We start from the raw sequence: 23,136 nt of genomic DNA, 5'->3' as shown, positions 1-23,136 counted from the left end.
TGGGCAGATTAGAAAAGGTAGTGAGTGGTGGCATGAAGTAAGGTTGTTAGTGAGAGAGAAAATAGAGGCGTTTGGATGATACTTGCAGGGAAGTAGTGCAAATGACTGGATCTGGAGAAGGCATATGATAGGGTTGATAGAGATGCTTTGTGGAGGTTTTTAAGAGGTAAGTTGCTGGAAGCAGTGAAATGTTTTTACCAAGGATGTAAGGCATGTGTAAGACTAGGAAGAGAGAAAAAAGATTTTTTCCCATTAAATGTTGGTCTGCGGCAAGGGTGTGTGATGTCCCCAAGGTTGTTTAATTTGTTTATGGACAGAGTGGTTAGGGAGGTAAATTCAAGACTTTTGGAGAGAGGGGTAAGTATGCAGTCTGTAGGGGATGAGAGGGCCTGGGAAGTGAGTCAGTTGTTGTTCATCGATGATACAGCTGTCGTGGCTATTTCATGTGTGGCAGGGTGGCGACAGGAATGGATGAAGGCAGCCAGTATGAATATGTATATATGTCTGTGTATATATATGTATGGATAACCTTATAACCTTGCTCATGTTCACATTTACATACACAGACATATACATGTATACACATGGACATAATTCATACTTGCTGCCTTTATTCATTCCCATCACCACCCCACCTCACATGAAATGATATATATACATATCTTTTTCTTTCAAACTATTCGCCATATCCTGCATTAGCGAGGTAGTGTTAAGAACAGAGAACTGGGCCTTTGAGGGAATATCCTCACCTGGCCCCCTTCTCTGTTCCTTCTTTTGGAAAATTAAAAAAAAAAATAATGAGGGGAGGATTTCCAGGGAGCGGGGGGCTGGAAATCCTCCCCTCCCATTATTTTTTTTTTTTTTTTAATTTTCCAAAAGAAGGAACAGAGAAGGGGGCCAGGTGAGGATATTCCCTCAAAGGCCCAGTTCTCTGTTCTTAACGCTACCTCGCTAATGCAGGAAATGGCGAATAGTTTGAAAGAAAAAGATATATATATATATCATTTCATGTGTGGTGGGGTGGTGATGGGAATGAATAAAGGCAGCAAGTATGAATTATGTCCATGTGTATACATGTATATGTCTGTGTATGTAAATGTGAACAAGAGCAAGGTTATAAGGTACAGTAGGGTTGAGGGTCAAGTCAACTGGGAGGTAAGTTTGAATGGAGAAAAACTGGAGGAAGTGAAGTGTTTTAGATATCTGGGAGTGGATTTGGCAGTGGATGGAACCATGGAAGCAGAAGTGAATCATAGGGTGGGGGAGGGGGCGAAAATTCTGGGAGCCTTGAAGAATGAGTGGAAGTCGAGAACATTATCTCGGAAAGCAAAAATGGGTATGTTTGAAGGAATACTGGTTCCAACATTGTTGTATGGTTGCTAAGCGTGGGCTATGGATGCGGAGGAGGGTGGATGTGCTGGAAATGAGATGTTTGAGGACAATATGTGGTGTGAGGTGGTTTGATCGAATAAGTAATAATAGGGTAAGAGAGATGTGTGGTAACAAAAAGAGTGTGGTTGAGAGAGCAGAAGAGGGTGTTTTGAAATGGTTTGTCACATGGAGAGAATGAGTGAGGAAAGACTGACAAAGAAGATATATGTTTCAGAGGTGGAGGGAACGAGGAAAAGTGGGAGACCAAATTGGAGATGGAAAGATGGAGTGAAAAAGATTTCGAGCGATTGGGGCCTGAACATGCAGGAGGGTGAAAGGCGTGCATGGAATAGAGTGAATTGGAATGATGTGGTATACCGGGGTCAACGTGCTGTCAGTGGATTGAACCAGGGCATGTCAAGCATCTGGGATAAACCATGGAAAATTTTGTGGGGCCTGGATGTGGAAAGGGAGCTGTGGTTTTGGTGCATTATACATGATAGCTAGAGACTGAGTGTGAACGAATGGGGCCTTTTCTTATCTTTTCCTAGCGCTACCTCGCACACATGAGGGGGGAGGTTTTGTTATTCCATGTGTGGCTATGGGAATGAATAAAGGCAGACTATGAATTATGTACATATGTATATATGTATATGTCTGTGTGTATATATATATGTATACACTGAGATGTATGGGTATGTATATTTGCGTGTGTGGACGTGTATGTATATACATGTGTATGTGGGTGGGTTGGGCCATTCTTTCGTCTGTTTCCTTGTGCTACCTCCCTAACGCGGGAGACAGCAACAAAGCAAAATAATAATAAAAAAAAATAATACTAAAAATATATATATATGTGTGTATGTGGGTGGTTGGGCAATTCTTCATCTGTTTCCTTGTGCAACCTTGCTGATGCAAGAAACAGCAGTTAAGTATAATAATAAGAATGAAATAAATTTCATTACTTCTAGAAGCTCCTTCCCAGACCATGTGTTTGTAACACCTTCCAAACAGCATCTCTGTCAACCCTCTTATGTGCTTTCTCCTGACTCATATACACCACATGCAAGTCCCTCTGTTTTTTTGTTTTTTTTTCAAGCATTTCTCACTCTTTCTTCAGAGTAAACACTGGATCTAATTATCCTCTACCACTGCTGAAACCATGCAGTTCCCCCAAATCTGAAGCTCTGTGCATACCACCACCCTCTCAATCCTTCTCACCCATCCAATGTACCTGGTACACTCAACAAACATACATTTGTACTTTGAACTTTCAATTGGTATTCTGTTAAACCTCTGACACCTAACCATGAGCCATACATTCTGTCAAACCTCTGACACCTAACCATGAGCCATACATACATCAAAAATCCAAACTAACAAATCAATAACAGTAATGCTCTATTTCTTAAGAAATTCAATTGCAATTCTATCCATTCCAACCACTTGCCACATTTCATCTTAAAAAGGCTTCACCAACTCTTCAGTTTTTACCAAACCGCTGTCATTGCTCTTTCACTTCACAAATCATCATGTCCAAAACATCCTGCATTTGCCGCCCTATCACTGAACACATTTAACAATCTTCCAAAACATTCACTCTATCTCCTATACACCTCCTTTCTGCCTGTTACCATTTTCACATTTGCCCCCCTTCCCTTATGTTCCCATTTGATCTCTTGTTCTTCTCGCACAATTAACCTCCTTCCAATACAATTTTTTATTCCCCTTGAAGTTTGCTGATACTTCACACCCAAACTCATTTGCCCTCTTTTTTTTTAGCCCCTAAACCTACCTCATTTTTACCTCCTGCCACTTTATCTTGTATATCACCCATTCACTTGTACTCCTTCCTTGCAATAAAACCCATACATCTCTCTCCGCCCTTTCACTAGCAACTTAACTTACTCATCCCATCATTCATTGCCAATTCTCACTTGTTCAACTCCCATCTTCTTTATGCCACATTCACACACACAAAAGCAATGCTTCCCTTGTTACCTCCCATTCATCACCTACTCACTTAGCTTCATTTACTCTCACCTTTTGTCATTTTGCAATCTCTCATGGTATCTCTTGTCACAAACCTATTCTCTGCTCACTCTTTTTCACAGCCCTGTTCCCATCCATATCATTTCCTCTTTTCCAAAAGCTGCTACAAATCTTCAGCCTTCCCTTCACCATATCATGATCAGACATCCCACCAGCATCCCTGTCAGCATTTTCATCTGCCATTAATTAATGCATAATCCAATATGCCTGCTTTCCATCATCCTTTCTCACCCATGTACTTTTATGTATGTCCCTTTTTTTAATCCAGGTAGTTCCAGTCACCAGTCCCTTTTTCAAGACAACTCCATAAGCTGTTCGCCATTTTCATTTACAACACTGGGTACCCCATACCCTCAAATTATATCCTCAATTGCCAGATTACCTACTCTAGAATTCATATCACCTATATTGGTCCCTTGCATCAAAAATGAGAATACATTCACTCATCTCTTTCCAAATCACTCATCTCTCTGTCCTCCCGTTTCCATGTACACCTCTCATAATCCACTTTCATCTTTAACCATATTAGCCTGAGGCTCATTTTCTTATACTCTCATACATTCCCACAATTTCTCCTTCAAAAGTAGTAATACTCCTTCCTTAGCTCTACCCCTCATTCTAACTCCTGACTCCTACAACATTCCTAGACCATTCTCTATTCCCCTTCAGCATTATTTCACTCAGGTCTAAAACATCCAAGTTTCTCTCTTTAATCATACTTCCTATTTCTTCCCTCTCATCTTGGTTACATCCAAACACATTCAGACACCAAAAAGATAATAAACAAAAGTATTTTGAAGACAAGCAAGAAAGATGAAAAGACTTTTCAATGCCTTATCAAGTGAAATATGAAATTTGTAGAGAATATATACAAAGGTATTTGAAAGAAACTGAGGTAAATGGTTAAAAGCACTCTCTGACAAGCTCAGGATTGATAATTATGCAATATGCATAGTAGAAAAGAAAAGTAAAGTAAAACTTAATCAGTCAACTGAGTGCTATGAAACAAACCTGCTTGATGGCAAAATCTCATCGCACATGCTCACAGGTAGGCGTTAACCTACCTATAATCATCTGCTTTTGTTTCTCTCTCTCTAGAACTTGCTGCTAGAGTGACAAATCTTCATTAGGTCAAGGGTCCTTAAGACTACTTGTCTTCCGCAATGCCACTTTTTACACAAGTGTTTTCCAGATTCTCAGTCTTTTTCTTTTGGTCTTCTATGGAACAGAGAATATCCAAAACTTGCTTTGCTGAGGGCCTTCTAGCTTGCTCACTCTCAGTACATGCATAGAAGATTTCAAGCACAGGTAGGTAATCATCACTCATTTCAATGTTGGGTAGAGCTGGCCGGGTGCCTGGAAAAAATGTAAAACAAAAATTACAAAGTAGTGGTGCATTCTTTGTTAAACCCACACACACAATAAACCCTCAAAATGTTTTCTTCTGCTAAGTTAGTGATTCTGTGGTTTTGGAGCATTGCACGTGACAGTTATAGACTGAGTGTGAATGAATGTGGCCTTTTTTCTTTTCCTGGCAATACCTCTGCTGAAGCAGGAGGTAGTAATGCTGTATCCTGTGGGGTGGGGTAGCACTTGCTTAAGTCTAACATGAAGATCCTTACCAGTCTGCCCAATATAATACATATTAAAGCTTTTACAAGGGATTCTGTAAACACAGCCCACAGAATTTTCTGGCAAGTTTTTGATTAAGATATTCTTTATAGCACTGGTATTGTTGAAGGCTACATTTACATTAAAGGTTTTAAGCAACGTTGTAAGTAAGGTAATATCACTAAAAAGGAGAACTAAAAGATTCTTGGTATCAAGGGGAGGTTTGGGGTTAACTCTGTAAAATCATTTCTTTGCCAACTTAAGATCTAGGATACTTCAACTTGGATCCAATAGAATATATATTCTCAAGCTCATCATCAATAAATTCCAGACTGCATATAAGTAAATCCTTTAGAAACATCAACTGGAAAGATGATAGTTTAACTCTGTCATGTTGAATTGAGTAATAATGAATATTAGAGCAAACATTGGTGAGTTTTCTTTACATGCTAAATTAAACATGTTTCTATCCCTATGGATCATGCAGTCTAAAAATGGTAACATAATTATTTTCTGCCTCCACATTAAAATTGATAGAAGGTACTAAACTGTTAAGTAAAGGGAGGAATGTTTGGTCAACAAACAAAAATTTACTCACATTTTTCCCTTTACTTAAGTTTAGTACCTAATATCAAATTTAATGTGGAAGTGGAAAATAACAATATGTTACCATTTTTAGATTGCATGAGCCACACAGAGAGAAACATGTTTACGTTCAGCTTATGTAGAAAACCCACCGAAGTTTGCAACAAAATCACAGCCTCCTATCCACAACCAAGCCCCAAAAGCCTGTCCATGGTGTCCCCAGGCTGCATCACAATTCCTAGTTCAGTATACTGATAGCACATTGCCCCATGTAAATCATCCATCCAATTCACTGTATCCCATCCAAGCCTTTCACCATTCTGAATATCCAGGCCCCAAGCACTAAGTTTTTACTTCGTCCTTCCATCTTCATTTTGGTAACCCCATTCTCCTAGTCCCTTCTATTTCTGACATATATCCTGTTTGTTGACCTCCCCTCACTCATTCTCTCTATATGCCCAAAGCATTTCAACACATGTTCTTCAGTTCTCTCTACTACATTCTCCTTATCACCACACCTCTCTCTTACCCTTTTAATACTTACTCGAGCAAGCATTTCATTTCCAATACATCCTCTCTCCTCTGCACATCCTCATCAATTGCTCATGCCTCACATCCATACAACAAATGTTGGTACTACTATACCTTCAAACAACCCATTTTCTGTCTCCCAGACATGACCTCTTCACACACTTCCAAAGCTCCAAGAACCATCATCTCTTCACCCACCATATAACCCGCTTCCACTTTCATGTTTCCATTTACTGCCAAGTCCACTTCCTCCATATTTTCTCCAATCAAACTGACACCACAACTAATCTATCCCTCTGTTCACCTAAACATAACCTTACTTTTATTCACATTTATTCTCTACCTACTCCTTCCACACACTCTCCCAAACTCAAGATACCAACTCTTGTAGTTTTGCACTCGAATGTGTTCTCAAGGCTGTCATCAGCAAACAACAACTGACTCCCTTCCCATTTCCTTTAATCCCCTACAGGCTACACAATCACCCATCTCCAAAACCCTTGCATTCACCTCCCTCACCAACGTATCTATAAACAAAGTATAAAGCAATGGTGACATCACACACCTCTGCTGCAAACCAGTCTTCACCTAGAATCAATTACCCTCCTCTGGACTTACATGTACACATGCCTTACACTCTTGATAAAAACTTCTCTCGGCTTGTAATAGCTCTCCTACTACACCATATCCTATGCCTTCTCCAAATCCACAAATGCCACATATAAATCCTGTTTCTCTAAGTACTTCTCAAACACATTCCTTAAAGCATACACCTGATCCACATGTCCTCTAAAACTTATGAAACCCTACTGTTCTTCCCAATCAGATGTGCTATACATGCCTTCACCCTCTCAATCACCAATCTCTCATACAATTTTCAAGTCAGCACATATAGACTATTCAGATGCTTGTCAGTACAAGGAGAGATAATTAACCATTACAGAACAAAACTGTTAAAGGGAGTGGTAATTGCTTGTTAGAAAATATTGACCACTACTGAAGTGGTGGGTCAAGCTTTCACAGGGTCTTTAAAGAAGTAAACTTACTTTACATATTTTTTGTTGTTTAATAGTGGTTAAGATATATCAGTGTGAGGTGACTTCATAAGGTTATTTACAATATTAGAAACATGATCAATGAATACAAATGAAAATTTCACAAAAATTCAATATATGGCATCCACATTAATAAAGGACTACCAACCTTCAAACCGTATAGCCCTCATATTTATTGCCCATGATCTCTTGTCGTTTCCCACAAAGTATACAAAGATGGTTGTTTTAGCTACTGAACAATGCAATGCTTGATACTGTACTATGATAATAAATAAGGGCACAATTTAAGGATTCTTAGTATACTCAGATGCAATCACAATGCATACTCATCTATGTCATCAATTGAAATTACCTAATGCTTTGAAATACTCATCGGTTTCATCATCCAAACTGCCCGTATCTTCAGCATCTTTTGTTTCATTAAAGCTGAGTTTATCCACATGAGGTGGACTAAGAGACAGCATCTCCCTAAAATAAAAAAATTATTAATTAACAAAAGTTTGTATATGTCTTTCATCAAAATCAGAAAATGAGCTGCATCAATTTCATTTTTAACTTAAAACCATTATATCTTCTGAAATATACTAATGAATTACTATGAATGTTACCTGAAAGCAAACATCCAAAATTTCCATTAGAGCACAAAGTTAAGATATAAAGAATATCCAACCAGATGGGAAATGAATATTCTAAGCTAGCATGAAATGCTCTAATTGATTCCCCAGAGGTATCAGATAACAGTTGATAAGGTTCAGTTCTCTACCAATTCAGAAATTCTAATCTTCATTTGAACATATACAAACCTGAACCAAAGTTAAAAACAAATTATTTTTACTGCTTCAGTAATAACTGTTCAGGAAATATTACCGCAACTAAATAGGCTGAGAATTTACTGAAAGTACATGACTTAAGTTATAATTCAGGAAAATCTTCAAGATTTTTTTCACAACACATTTCAAAGATTTTCATCAAAAAAAAATAAATAATAACAAATCACATAGTCACTGCTTAGAGTTAATGTGGATTGTTTAACTATCCAGCGTCTTCATCTTCCATAAAATACTGATACAATTTTACAATGTCACAAAGGCCTGCTCAAATATTTCTCTCCTTAATCTTATGGTAGAGCAAAAAGAGGCCCTAACACATCAAGGAACTCATCGTATGAGATTCCTGCTGAATGTCTAGATCCTGACTTACCTAAAGAATGATATAACTGCTAGTCTTGTCATCTGACTATCTTATTAGCCAATTTCTATTAGTACAGTATTTAAATGGTAATCATTCATTTTGGCTGCAGTCTACCATGACAGGTAGGGTAAGTCACTTACTTAACTCTTTTGCTGCATAGTTCAGATATCTTTTTTTATCTAGATTGCCATTTTCCACATTTGTAAGGTGCCAGGAACAGACAAAGAAAGGCTACATCCAATCGCATCCATTCTCTAGCTGTCATGTGTAATGCATTAAACCACAGCTCCTAATCCACAGCCAGGGCCTACAGACCTTTCCAAGGTTTACCACAGATGCATAATATGCCCTAGTTTGGTCCCATGACAGTTCATTGACCCATGTATACTACACCATTCCAATTCACTCTATCCTGTGTACGTCCTTCACTCTCCTCCATTTTCAGGCACCAACTACTCAAAATCTTTTTCATTCCATCCTTCCATATCCAATTTGGTCTTTCTACTTTCCTTGTGTCCTCCACTTCTGACACATAGATATCATCCCTTTTATCAACCTTTCCTCACTCATTCTCCCTATATGTCAAAACCATTTCAGCATTCACTCTTCAGCTCCCTCAACCACAATCTTTTTATTACCACATCTCTCTCTTACCCTTTCATTATTCAATCATCATCACATATTGTATTCAAACATTTATTGTCCAACTCTATCATTTAACTTCTCTAGATCCATAAATGCTACATACAAATCCATCGGTTTTTCTAAGTATTTCTCACATACATTCCTCAAAGCAAACACCTGATCCACACATCCTCTACCACTTCTGAAACCACACTGCTCTTCCCCAATCTGATGCTCTGTACATGCCTTCACCCTCTCATATATATGTATATATATGTATTCTTTTTTCACGCATATTCACCATTTCCTGCATTAGTGAGGTAGCATTAAGAACAGAGGACTGAGCCTAAGAGGGAAAATCCTCATTTGGCCCCCTTCTCTGTTCCTTCTTTTGGAAAAAGTAAAAACTGGAGGGGAGGATTTCCAGCCCCCTGCTCCCTCCCCTTTTAGTTGCCTTTTATGACATGTGGGGAATGCATGGCAAGTATTCTTTCTCCCCTATCCCCAGGGAATATTCAGTGTATGTATGGTTCACGGTGAAGTGCCTGAGGATTGGCGGAATGCATGCATAGTGCCATTGTACAAAGGCAAAGGGGATAAAGGTGATTACTCAAATTACAGAGGTATAGGTTTGTTGAGTATTCCTGGGAAATTATATGGGAGGGTAATGATTGAGCGGGTGAAGGCATGTTCAGAGCATCAGATTGAGGAAGAGCAGTGTGGTTTCAGAAGTGGTAGAGGATGTGTGGATCAGGTGTTTGCTTTGAAGAATGTATGTGAGAAATACTTAGAAAAGCAAATGGATTTGTATGTAGCATTTATGGATCTGGAGAAGGCATATGATAGAGTTGATAGAGATGCTCTGTGGAAGGTATTAAGAATATATGGTGTGGGAGGAAAGTTGTTAGAAGCAGTGAAAAGTTTTTATCGAGGATGTAAGGCATGTGTACGTGTAGGAAGAGAGGAAAGTGATTGGTTCTCAGTGAATGTAGGTTTGCGGCAGGGGTGTGTGATGTCTCCATGGTTGTTTAATTTGTTTATGGATGGGGTTGTTAGGGAGGTAAATGCAAGAGTTTTGGAAAGAGGGGCAAGTATGAAGTCTGTTGGGGATGAGAGAGCCTGGGAAGTGAGTCAGTTGTTCGCTGATGATACAGCGCTGGTGGCTGATTCATGTGAGAAACTGCAGAAGCTGGTGACTGAGTTTGGAAAAGTGTGTGGAAGAAGAAAGTTAAGAGTAAATGTGAATAAGAGCAAGGTTATTAGGTACAGTAGGGTTGAGGGTCAAGTCAATTGGGAGGTGAGTTTGAATGGAGAAAAACTGGAGGAAGTGAAGTGTTTTAGATATCTGGGAGTGGATCTGGCAGCGGATGGAACCATGGAAGCGGAAGTGGATCATAGGGTGGGGGAGGGGGCGAAAATCCTGGGGGCCTTGAAGAATGTGTGGAAGTCGAGAACATTATCTCAGAAAGCAAAAATGGGTATGTTTGAAGGAATAGTGGTTCCAACAATGTTGTATGGTTGCGAGGCGTGGGCTATGGATAGAGTTGTGCGCAGGAGGATGGATGTGCTGGAAATGAGATATTTGAGGGCAATGTGTGGTGTGAGGTGGTTTGATCGAGTGAGTAACGTAAGGGTAAGAGAGATGTGTGGTAATAAAAAGAGCGTGGTTGAGAGAGCAGAAGAGGGTGTTTTGAAGTGGTTTGGGCACATGGAGAGGATGAGTGAGGAGAGATTGACCAAGAAGATATATGTGTCGGAGGTGGAGGGAACAAGGAGAAGAGGGAGACCAAATTGGAGGTGGAAGGATGGAGTGAAAAGGATTTTGTGTGATCGGGGCCTGAACATGCAGGAGGGTGAAAGGAGGGCAAGGAATAGAGTGAATTGGAGCGATGTGGTATACTGGGGTTGACGTGCTGTCAGTGGATTGAATCGGGGCATGTGAAGCGTCTGGGGTAAACCATGGAAAGCTGTGTAGGTATGTATATTTGCGTGTGTGGACGTATGTATATACATGTGTATGGGGGGGGGCATTTCTTTCGTCTGTTTCCTTGCACTACCTCGCAAACGCGGGAGACAGCGACAAAGTATAATAAATAAATATAAATAATATAATATATTTGTATATGTGTGGCGAGGTGGCGATGGGAATGAATAAAGGCAGACAGTGTGAATTGTGTGCATGGGTATATATGTATGTGTCTGTGTGTGTATATATATGTGTATATTGAGATGTATAGGTATGTATATTTGCGTGTGTGAACGTGTATGTATATACATTGTGTATGGGGGTGGGTTGGGCCATTTCTTTCGTCTGTTTCCTTGCGCTACCTCACAAACGCAGGAGACAGCGACAAAGCAAAATAAATAAAAATAATAAAATATAAATAAATATTCATTATTTATTATACTTGATCGCTGTCTCCCGTGTCAGCGAGTTAGCACAAGGAAACAGGCAAGGAATGGCCCAACCCACCTACGTACACATGTATATACATAAACGCATATATATATACATATACTCTCAACTTTCTTCTTTCACACACTTTACCAAACTCAGTCACCAGCTTCTGCAGTTTCTCACATGAATCAGCCACCAGCGCTGTATCATCAGTGAACAATAATTGACTCACTTCCCAAGCTCTCTCATCCACAACAGACTGCATACTTGCCCCTCTTTCCAAAACTCTTACATTCACCTCCCTATCAACCCCATCCATAAACAAATTAAACAACCATGGAGACATCACACACCCCTGCCGCAAACCTACATTCACTGAGAACCAATCACTTTCCTCTCTTCCTACACGTACACATGCCTTACATCCCTCGATAAAAACTTTTACTGTAATATATGGAAAATACTGCTTCTTTCCATACTGATATGTAATACAAAAGGTCAAATACATACTTTTATTTTCTGGTAAATTACTGACACTTCAGAAATCAGCCTGAAAATTAATTACACACTGAACTAGTTAAAACAATAAGACTTCCAAGTGACTGTTGTTCAACTATCACTACCAAAAGATCATTCTTGTATCAAGTACTGATAAATGATGCTCCACCAACACAGCCCACAGATTTCTCAACTTCTTAACTCTTGAAAGGGCTCATACCCACTGTAACACTTTCCAGTGCAGTTTTGCATTGTCAGCTAACCTGACTGTGCTTCTTTCTCCACTAAGATCCAGAATTCCTATGACAAAGCCTTTTCCTAAAATAATCATAATTTCATAGCATCCTTTATTTGATTTCTGAGTTTCTTGCCATTATGGCTCTTAATCTAATGTAGACCTCAGCAAGGAATAATATGTCATATCTACTGCCAAAGGACACTCGTAAGTACATCCTTAAATTCAGCAAAGATTTGGATGCACCACTTCACATGTATGAAAGGTCTTATGGGATAATATTACAATGACAGCCATGTAGGAACATTACCTGTACTTACCAAACAACAAGACCAAAGGAAAATATGTCAGTCTTGTAAGTTATAACAGCACCTACTAAGGCTTCAGGGGCTGACCAACACTCTGTGCCAACATAACACCCATCTTCAATACTTGCCACTCCCTTTAAGAAAAGTATACATATGTTAGAAATCATCCATAACAGGTGATAAATAAGTTGAGAACAAAGCACAGTTTAAAAAGAATTAAGGAATATTTCAGGGATTGATTCCTTAAAAACAGAAGGCAAGAAGTAATATATATGGATATAACTTTTTCTCCCATAACCCCAAGGATATGGGAGAGAGACTACTACCCTCATATTCCCTGCATATCATTAAAGGTGACTAACAGGGGTGGGAGTAGACACCAGAAACCCATCCCTCATCTATTTCAATTTCTAAGAGTGGGAAAAGAAGTAAAGCTAGTAGTGCTCAACTTCCTTGAAGGCTCAAGCTGGGGTGTCTGAATGTGCATGAACGTAACTAGGATGATAAGAAGGGAGATATAGGAAGTATATCCTGGGAAAGGAACCATGATGTTCTGGTTCTGAGGGAAACTAAGAAACTATGTTCAGGGTAAGAAGGGAAGAATGGTTTGGGAATGTCTTAGGGATAAAGTCTAGGGCTAGTTAGTGTGTGATGAGAGCAAAGGAGAGGGTTGTACTTCTGGTGAAGAAAGAAATATGGGAAAGTGTGAAAGAGAGTACAGAAGTGAAACCCAGAGTGAACTAAATGAAAATGAAAGTGGATTATGATAGACTAGTGATTTTTAGAGTTTATATATATCTTAGCAAGTGGAGTGAGGAAGAGAGGCAAATACTTTGGGAGGAGCTGAGTATGTCAGAAGTTTTGGTACAAGGGATCAAGTATCAGTGATGAGTGATTTGAAAGCAAGACTAAGTGATATGGCAGTTAAGGATATAATATGGGTGCACATGCTACATGACATAAATGAAAAAGGTGAACAGCTTGTGGAGATGTGTGCTGAAAAAAGATGGGTGGCTAGGATTACCTGGTTTAAAAAGAGCGACATACATAAATATACATGGGTGAGAGGGGTTAATGATGAGCAAGCATTACAGGATTTTATGTTAACTGATAAGTGTACTAAAGAGAGACATTCATATGTAAATATGCTGAGATGGATGCTTGTGGGATACATGGTAACTTTTTCATGGAAGGGAGGGTGAGAGTTAGTCGAGGCTTTAGGAAATGGTATAGGTGGAAAAAGTAACTGAGCATGAACAAAAATTTTTATAAGGAAATGCAAAGAAATATTGGGTGAATAATGGCACAAGGTGAGGATAAATGAAACAAAGGGAGTGGACATGAAATGCGACATACTTAGGGAAGCAGTGCGTACATGTTTGAGAAAAGTACGTGGCATGTTGAAAGTTGGATGTAGGCATGAGAAAATGGGTAGTGCGTGATGGGATGAAGAAGTAAAGTTGTTGGTGGTAGGGAAAAATAAGTGTATGAATAATAGCTGCAGAGAAAGTGTGTGTGATTGGGAGATATACAAGGTGAACTGCCAGGAGGTCAAGAGGAAAGTCCATGGGCAGAAAAGCAAAGCAAATGAGTTGGCACAAGAGAGTATGGCCAACTTCAGAGAGAATAAGAAAAATGTTTGGTAAGCAGGTGAATAGTGTGAGAACAAGAGAACAAATCAAAGCATCAGTGAAGGGAGCACACATGGGGAAGTGGCGACAAGCAAAGAAGAGCCAAAGAGGAGTTATAGTGAGAATTTTGAAGGGCTGTTGAATGTGTCAAGTAACAGTGATGGCAAATGTTAAGTGTCTGGGACATGAAGATGAGTGAAACTCCACCTGGATCATATCAGGTATAGCCTAAGCAATACATTGAAATCCCCTGCATGAGGATTTCAGCATGTGAATGAGAAGAAAGCAAAGTTTCAGGACAGAAAGTCAAACAGTCAGAGTGGTACATAGTTGGAGACACTGGAGGGAAAATATACAAAACTGAAAGAAAAGGTATACAGGACTGAGAAATTTGAGCCATGTGGCTTCAAAGATGGGAGACTGAAGATCCATAAGGAAAGTAATATGTTGTTTTTATACTAGAGTAAGCACAAACACCACCCTCCATGAAGAACGATAAAATTATAATAGGAGGTATGATGGAGGAGAAGGATACTTGGACAGTTGGGTCTGACAGTGATTATGATGATCAGGGGAAGAAGATGGAGAGCATTCTAAAAATGAGAGGTTGGATTTGACACAATGTTTTGGTATGAACAAAGAAAGAGACATGCTTAGTAGTGCCTTAAAGACAGAGATAGGTCCCAGTAAATGGTGTGCTGCCAAATTTTTCATACAAAAAGTTAGGAAAATCAAGAATAGGGACCAAGTTTTTTAAGATCAGTACATAGGACATTTATAATGTTTTCCTTAAAAGTTTGCACCAGAATGGTAAGAAAAATGGATAGTTTAATTGCAGGTTTCAATCAAATGCTTAAATATAGCACATAATACACATGATTTTTTTTTTTTTCATACTATTCGCCATTTCCTGCGTTTGCGAGGTAGCGTTAAGAACAGAGGACTGGGCCTTAGAAGGAAAATCCTCACCTGGCCCCCTTCTCTGTTCCTTCTTTTGGAAAATTAAAAAAAAACGAGAGGGGAGGAATACGTGGGAAGTATTCTTTCTCCCCTATCCCCAGGGATATGAAACTGAATACTATCTTACACTTGTCAACAATTTATCAATACCTGGCACAGTATGTATAGTAACTCTAATAAGAACTCTGAGCAAGGTTCTTACAACTTGTCAAGCTCAAGGTTATTTTCCACTGGCATTTAAAGATTAGCATGACAAAAGCTTAGCAATTCAGCTTTCTTCTCAATATATAATTCCACATCCTTCATCTCTGACTTATTAAGGCTTTTCCTGATTGCATCTGATTTCCTAATAAGGTGAGCCGTTTGGCTCCAGGTCTTCCCCTCTACCAACCTATCTGCATCTTAAGTGACTCACATATAGTATGCAGTTTTTCTTTTCTTCTCAATTGTTTCTAATTCTTCCTGAACCTATTTCTGCTTTCGGCCTTTTTGTTCTGTCATCTTTTTTTTCTTTCCCAGTTTGGCCCTATATCTGGATCTTGCATCTGTGGCAAATTTCAGCAGCTCCTTTATGACTGGCACACATGAGACTCCTTCGCAAGCAATGACATAATCAACACATCTGTCCATGTACAATAACGGTATCTTGTTGACTCTGGAATAAAAGAAGGATCTTTCTATACATATTCTACAACAAAGAGAAGCCTTTCATTCTTTCATGAAGAAATATATGTATCCATGAGGCACAGTCAGCAATGCTGAAAGTCTGGAAGTTTACATCCCTGGCTCCTACATCCCACAGATCACCAAACTGCATTGATAATAGTGTCAACTACAGCAACTTTTTTTTTTTTGTTATCAAGTAACATCTTGTTTATTTGCTGCATGTTCTTCAAACATTTCTCTGGGTCACTAAACATATTTTTAGGACCTAAACACCACATCTGCTACACAAATGGGTACTTCAGTTTTTTTTTTTTTACAAAGCTGAAATACATTTCTAGCAATCTTTGTTGAAGTTCATAATTTTCACATGGCTGATAGTGCCAATTCTGAATTCTTTCTTAAAAGAATCTGACCCCATACCTACATCTGCAAGACTGAGAAACCCATATTTTAGTCGTACTATCCACTTTGCTAATTCCAAATGATATGCTTTCCAGATGCTCCTTTTTTTTTTTTTTTTTGTCAAAATGTTTGAGTAAATTCCTGATCAAATATGTACAACATTTCCTGAGGAAATGTATAATGGGTATGTTTGTCAGATATATTCTCAGGAAAGGCATGAGAGTTCTACACAAAGTCATAAAAAATGGAACTTAACCAGGACTCAATGATTATGTGTCATATGATCACGTATGAGAATTTTAAAGTTTCCTGGTGCTGGCCTACCTCTACATACAACCATTACTGGACTAAATCTTGATAGCTCTTTTCCACCACTGGTAATTATGGCCACAAAATTGAAGTGAGAAGTTTGAGGACTAGGTAAGCATAGTATAACCTCTCCTGGCTGGAATATTGTGGAAAAGGCAGTGCAGGGCTTACAGTAGCTTCCCCATCACCCACACAATCATGCTACTCTAAAATGCATTATGCTGCATTCAAAGTCCAAAGTAGCTGAGCATTACTAGCTGCAAACTACAAAAGTGGTCTGTATTTTCTTTCTTGATCATCTCTAGTATCTTCCAGTTTACATATGGACCATCCATGGAAACAGGAAACATGTTTCACATGCTCAGCTGTGCTACATTATCCAATTTCAGTTCAAAATAAATTCACTTAACTTCTATATTGGGCACACAAGTTGAACAAAGCCACTACAAACAAAACTGAGCCTCAAAATGTAAACAAAAAGAATATAAAACTAAGTTCAGGGCAAATCTAAGACTTATCATACCTGAAACAGCAATTTTGTTATATTCAAGACTTTTCAAGGCCTTAAAAACACTCAAGGCAAAATATGGCTACATAAGACTTTTCAAGAATCCACAGGAACACCATAACAACAGTATAACTGGAAGAGGCAAAAAAGCAGTAGACATAACACTTTCCTTCTCGATGATATCACAAGTTTAACTTGACTCAGGGTTTGCACCAAAGCATGTTTGTTCAAATTCATATCTACTGAGTCCCATTAGACTTTTGCCGTGAATTTATACCCATTTCATTTAGCCTTTTTTTTTTCTGCTCCTTCCATTTTGCTGTTTTTAGAATTCTGCTGCAAAGCATCTGACTTAACATTCTTTTCCTTCACTGTCTACATCTGATATGATCAACACAAATGGTTTTGAAATCAATATTGTTCCCTGAGATACATCTGACTGAAGATCTTCAGACCTGGTTCCATTTGCTACTACTGTACTTTGTGCTTCCTACCTTCCTTTTTATGCTTTGTTTTCCTTCAGTTTCCAACAGAATTGTGTAATCTAACAAATGCATTAGCAACATCAAGAAGAATACCATCCATCCTCTTTCCTTAAATGTTTCATGAATATCCTTGTAATAGACGAGATGAGCATCCGAAATTGTAAGAATTACGAATTCATGCTGTTACATGGCACTTTGATATACATTTATCATGTGTGATGTCAGGCTAAATGATTTATGTTGTTTTGGAGAAACCCCATGCCCCTAATCATACCATAATTTGTAATCAGATCCCCAAGCTTCAAGATTCAATCCCTTGCATCAAAATTGCCCGAGCACTCAGTCAGCTCCTCATTATATAACCATCTTTCTTCTTCATCCCTCACACTAAAATGTGCATAAGCACTAACAATCACATCTCCCACAGCCTACTTTCATTCTAACCCACACCAATCCTGAACTCAATCCAATACACCCTTTACTGAAGTCCCATGTTTCCTCTTTCATCAAAAGTTTTAGCCCCTAGGGCCTTTGCTCATGCCCTCTTATGTATCCTAGGTTTCATCCCCTGAACATTTCCAATCCCTTCAACCTCTTTCCCCATCAACTTAGTTTTACCCCAAACTTGAATATCCAGGTTTCTCTCATCAAACATAGCACCTTCTTCCCATCCCTGTTACATCCATGCACTGTCAGACACTCCAGTCTAAGACTCTGAAGGCAAATCCTCACTTTGCACTTTCTTCTGTTCCTGTTTTTGGAATTTGACAGTACAAATGGGAGGGTTTCCAGACTCCTTTCCCATCTGTTAGTCACCTCTTACGACACCCATGAAATACATGAGTAGATTCTTACTCCCAGTCTACAAGGAAAGCTGGAGGTATGCACTTTTATTTTTCATGTTTCACATTTTCCCAAACAACTGTTACTAAATCTTTCAATCATGAAAATAAAGGAGACATGGATTTTACTCACGGAACTGCACAAGCCCTAAATTATGACATGGAATAAACATGTTCTTCAACACTTTATACAGAGGTAATCAGAATTCATTAGAATCTATAGTAAAGGAACATTTAAAACAAACCTTGTCATTTAGTTTCAGAGTCACTCCGAAGTCACAAAGCTTTGCAATCTCAAAATCACCCTTAATTAGAATGTTTGCACTCTTCAAATCACCATGAAGTAAATTCTTTTCTTCATGAAGATATGTTAGAGCTGAAGATATATCTCTTGCCACCTAAAAGTAATAAAAAGTACTTTTTTCAGAGAACTCTGGAAGGAATTAACAGAAAAGCTTAATATATGCCTATTTTCACTTCTCTGGTAGCATTTACCACTTCTGTACTTCAGGTGGCTATAAAAATGCTTGGCTTACTTGAAACTTTGACTGAGTCTTAATTTGCAATAGATGTCATGAACTGCAGCTGTTCAGCTAAAGACAGAAAAAAATCGTCAAAAGTGAAATTCTCCTAATGGTTCTCAATTATTACAATAATGCCTTGCTAAAAAAAAAAGATTTATAGGCATTACAAAAACATTCACATCCACTTGTATATCATGAAATGCCATTGATAATATGAAAATCACCAAAGTTATACAATAAATAATTAACTTTTTAGAACTTAAGGTAAAAGCCTTTTTTTTCTTTCTTTCTGAAACAAAGTTTAATGTTGGTACTACATCCACACCAAAGTTTCCTTCTCCTAAAGATTACCATATCTATTGTGGACAGTAACTCTATAAAGGTTTACCCACAGTTTAGGAGCCCGATGATGTTAAGAACAGTTGTTAGTACTTGTAATACAAAAAGAAAAAATAAATCTAGTTTATGGCAGTAAGCAAAGCACAAATATAGACAAAATTTAGGGATATACTTAAATCAAGGATATCTAAACATTCAGAACACTTCAAATGCTACTTGAACTTGAAATATTACAGAACTGAAAACTTATTATCAAGCTAATTATCACATAATCATAAAATGTCAAAATAATCATTTGAACAGTATCTAATTCTGAAGTCTACAACCTCACACCTTTACATACATGCATCATCCTTACAACTGAAAAACTGTAATGTTACTTTCAAAATCTGTTGAGATGAAAATGGTCCAAGTCCCTCCTCTTGTCGAACCTCAATTATATCTGCTAAAGACTTTTCCCCACTCTCCATAGCCAAGCATTTGGTCCCATCTTGATAAGAAGTGTAGGATCGGTAGCCAATTATGTTTTGATGATTCAAGTCCTTCAAAATTTCTGCTTCAAAACTTAGTCTCTTAGTAAATTCTCCTTTTTTGTCTTCTATTCTCCTGTTAATATGGGTGAAAAATCTATCATACTGAAAAGATGTATAAGGCATGAGTAAATGGGAAAAGGGTATTGGAAGAGAAGTGGAGGGTATCTAGAGGAAAACTCATCAGTATCGGTGAAGTATGTGGCATGCTGAAGGTGAGATGTAGGCATACAAGAAAGGGTAGTCAGAGTGGGATAAGGAGCTTAAATCGCTGATGAAAGAGATATACGAGAGGTGTATGAATGGTCTCTGCATAGGGAGTACTACAAGTGACTGGGAGGAGCACAAAAGAAAGTGGCAGAAAATCAAGAGAGAGGCAAGGGAACTGAAAATGGCACCAAATGAGAGATGAAGTGAAAGATTATCAACAAACATCAGAAGAAATGAGAATATGCTCTGGAGGAAGGTAAACAGTATGATTAGAGCATAAGAACAATGGTGAAGACAATAAAGAAAAATGAGAATCTGACAGCAGTAAAAGAAGAGATGGAGCAAGCATTTTGAAGGACTGTTTTACGTCACATGATAGGGTAGAGGATATAATGCTTGGTACAATTTGGTATGCCCAGTGAGATAGTCCTGGTGAATGACATGGTGAGAAGAAAAGATGAGGTGGGAGCCTTTTGTATGATGAATTGCTGCAAAGCAGGAGTGGATGGGATAGCATAAGAATTTCAAAAAAGGGGAGTGACACTGTTTTTGACTGGTTAGTCAGGCCATTCACAGTTTGCATGCTGAGGGTGAGGTGCTTGAGAACTGGAAAAATGCATACATAACGTTCCTACAGGAAAGCAAGGGAAACATAAAATAGAGGTATAAGCCTGTTGAGTATAACTAGTAAAGTGTAAGGGCAAACAGTGATTGAAAGGAAGGTGGCATGCACACATCTATATGGGGAGAAACAGTGTGATATCAGAAGAGAAAAAGGGTGTTTGCTCTGAAAAATTTGTGCAAGAAATACTTAAAGAAAGTGGGATATGTATGTGGTACTTATGGACCTGGAGAAAGCATATGACAAGGATGACAGAACTGTCTTGTGGAAGGGGACCTGAAAACACAGAGTGAGAGGAAAGACAGGTTTTTCACTTGCTCAATAATTCATAAATACTTTCCCTTGTCTTTTCTTTTTCGTTCATAATTCTCTCTATATTTCAATCAAAGCCCCTCCTTTATGTTAATTTTATTTTGGTGACTGGAGCCTTCAACATAAAAAAAAAAAAATAATGCAGAGATGAGTTTTGTCTGGAAATTAAGGCCTGTGTGTGAGTAGGAGTGGAGGAGAGAGAATGATTCCAAGTAAAGGTTGGTCTGCATCTCGGACATATGATATCACCAAGGTTCTTAAGTCTGTTTATGAATGAGGTGGTGAAGGAAGTAAATGTAAGAATGTTGGAGAAGGGGCAGATCTAGGAAGTTGGGAGTTACTATGAACAGAAGAAGGGTAATGACATGTAGCACGGGAGCATGACAGGATGAGTTTAGGGTAAGTATGAATGGAGAGAACCTGGAGGAAGTGGAGAGCTTCAAGTACCTGGGAGTGGACATGGCAGCACAAGGAACCACAGCAGCTGAAGTCAGTCATAGGGTGGGAGAGGGGGCAAAAGCATATTATGATCATATGAAAATCAATAGAAAAATAGTGAAATTCCATTGCCTAATACTATAATAATCTTTAAGTGCATCATAAAAAAGAATCACATTTATCAATTTTGTTTTTCATACATGCTTGCCATTTCCTGCATGAGCGAGTGAGAATTCCTCCCTTGGCTTCTTGCTCTGTTCCTTCTTTTGGAAAGCAGTATGGAGAAGAGGGATTTCCAGCCACCCACTCCTGCCCCTCTTAGTCACCTTTTACAACACACGGAATACATGGGCAGTATTCTTTCTCCCCTACCCCTATCTCAAGGACTACAGTGAATCAGAATGATGTGGCATACCGGGGTTGACATGCTGTCAATGGACTGAACAAGGGCATGTGAAACATCTGGGATAAACCATGGATAGGTCTGTGGGGCCTGGAGTTGTGGTTTCCGTGCATTACAACACATGACAGCAAGAGACTGAGAGTGAACGAATGTGGCCTTTTTGTCTGTTTTCCTGATGCTACCTCACTGACGCAGGGGGTAGCGATGCTGTTTCCTGTGGGGTTGGGTGGTGCTGGGAATGGATGAAGGCAAGCGAGTATGAACATTTTTTTTTTTTTTTTTTTTTTTTTATACTTTGTCGCTGTCTCCCGCGTTTGCGAGGTAGCGCAAGGAAACAGACGAAAGAAATGGCCCAACCCCCCCCATACACATGTACATACACACGTCCACACACACAAATATACATACCTACACAGCTTTCCATGGTTTACCCCGGACGCTTCACATGCCTTGATTCAATCCACTGACAGCACGTCAACCCCTGTATACCACATCGCTCCAATTCACTCTATTCCTTGCCCTCCTTTCACCCTCCTGCATGTTCAGGCCCCGATCACACAAAATCTTTTTCACTCCATCTTTCCACCTCCAATTTGGTCTCCCTCTTCTCCTCGTTCCCTCCACCTCCGACACATATATCCTCTTGGTCAATCTTTCCTCACTCATTCTCTCCATGTGCCCAAACCATTTTAAAACACCCTCTTCTGCTCTCTCAACCACGCTCTTTTTATTTCCACACATCTCTCTTACCCTTACGTTACTTACTCGATCAAACCACCTCACACCACACATTGTCCTCAAACATCTCATTTCCAGCACATCCATCCTCCTGCGCACAACTCTATCCATAGCCCACGCCTCGCAACCATACAACATTGTTGAAACTACTATTCCTTCAAACATACCCATTTTTGCTTTCCGGGATAATGTTCTCGACTTCCACACATTTTTCAAGGCTCCCAAAATTTTCGCCCCCTCCCCCACCCTATGATCCACTTCCGCTTCCATGGTTCCATCCGCTGACAGATCCACTCCCAGATATCTAAAACACTTCACTTCCTCCAGTTTTTCACCATTCAAACTCACCTCCCAATTGACTTGACCCTCAACCCTACTGTACCTAATAACCTTGCTCTTATTCACATTTACTCTTAACTTTCTTCTTCCACACACTTTACCAAACTCCGTCACCAGCTTCTGCAGTTTCTCACATGAATCCGCCACCAGCGCTGTATCATCAGCGAACAACAACTGACTCACTTCCCAAGCTCTCTCATCCCCAACAGACTTCATACTTGCCCCTCTTTCCAAGACTCTTGCATTTACCTCCCTAACAACCCCATCCATAAACAAATTAAACAACCATGGAGACATCACACACCCCTGCCGCAAACCTACATTCACTGAGAACCAATCACTTTCCTCTCTTCCTACACGTACACATGCCTTACATCCTCGATAAAAACTTTTCACTGCTTCTAACAACTTGCCTCCCA

General features: G+C 39.1%; 1 protein-coding gene across 6 annotated transcripts in view; it reads right to left on the bottom strand.

Annotated features, from left to right (window-relative positions):
• LOC139761926 (lymphokine-activated killer T-cell-originated protein kinase) overlaps positions 1–23,136 on the bottom strand; it is a 39,886-nt gene that overhangs the window by 2,505 nt on the left and 14,245 nt on the right. For 4 of the 6 annotated variants that reach the window (XM_071686584.1, XM_071686583.1, XM_071686585.1 and 1 more), the window contains exons 3-7: positions 19,506–19,731; positions 18,508–18,660; positions 12,472–12,593; positions 7,558–7,673; positions 1,194–4,779 (exon numbers count right to left, since the gene is read on the bottom strand). In XM_071686584.1, the coding sequence (XP_071542685.1) occupies positions 4,571–4,779; positions 7,558–7,673; positions 12,472–12,593; positions 18,508–18,660; positions 19,506–19,731 (826 nt within the window). In that variant the 3' untranslated portion in view covers positions 1,194–4,570. Of the gene's footprint in view, positions 1–1,193; positions 4,780–7,557; positions 7,674–12,471; positions 12,594–18,507; positions 18,661–19,505; positions 19,732–23,136 lie in introns of those variants that run through there. The other 2 variants (XR_011715644.1, XR_011715645.1) reach the window with 2 other exon arrangements.

This window comes from Panulirus ornatus, chromosome 42 (genome assembly GCF_036320965.1).
Source record: "Panulirus ornatus isolate Po-2019 chromosome 42, ASM3632096v1, whole genome shotgun sequence".
Lineage (NCBI taxonomy): Eukaryota > Metazoa > Arthropoda > Malacostraca > Decapoda > Palinuridae > Panulirus > Panulirus ornatus.
The sequence above is the reverse complement of the archived record's forward strand: the minus strand, read 5'-3'. Positions and strand labels throughout refer to the sequence as shown.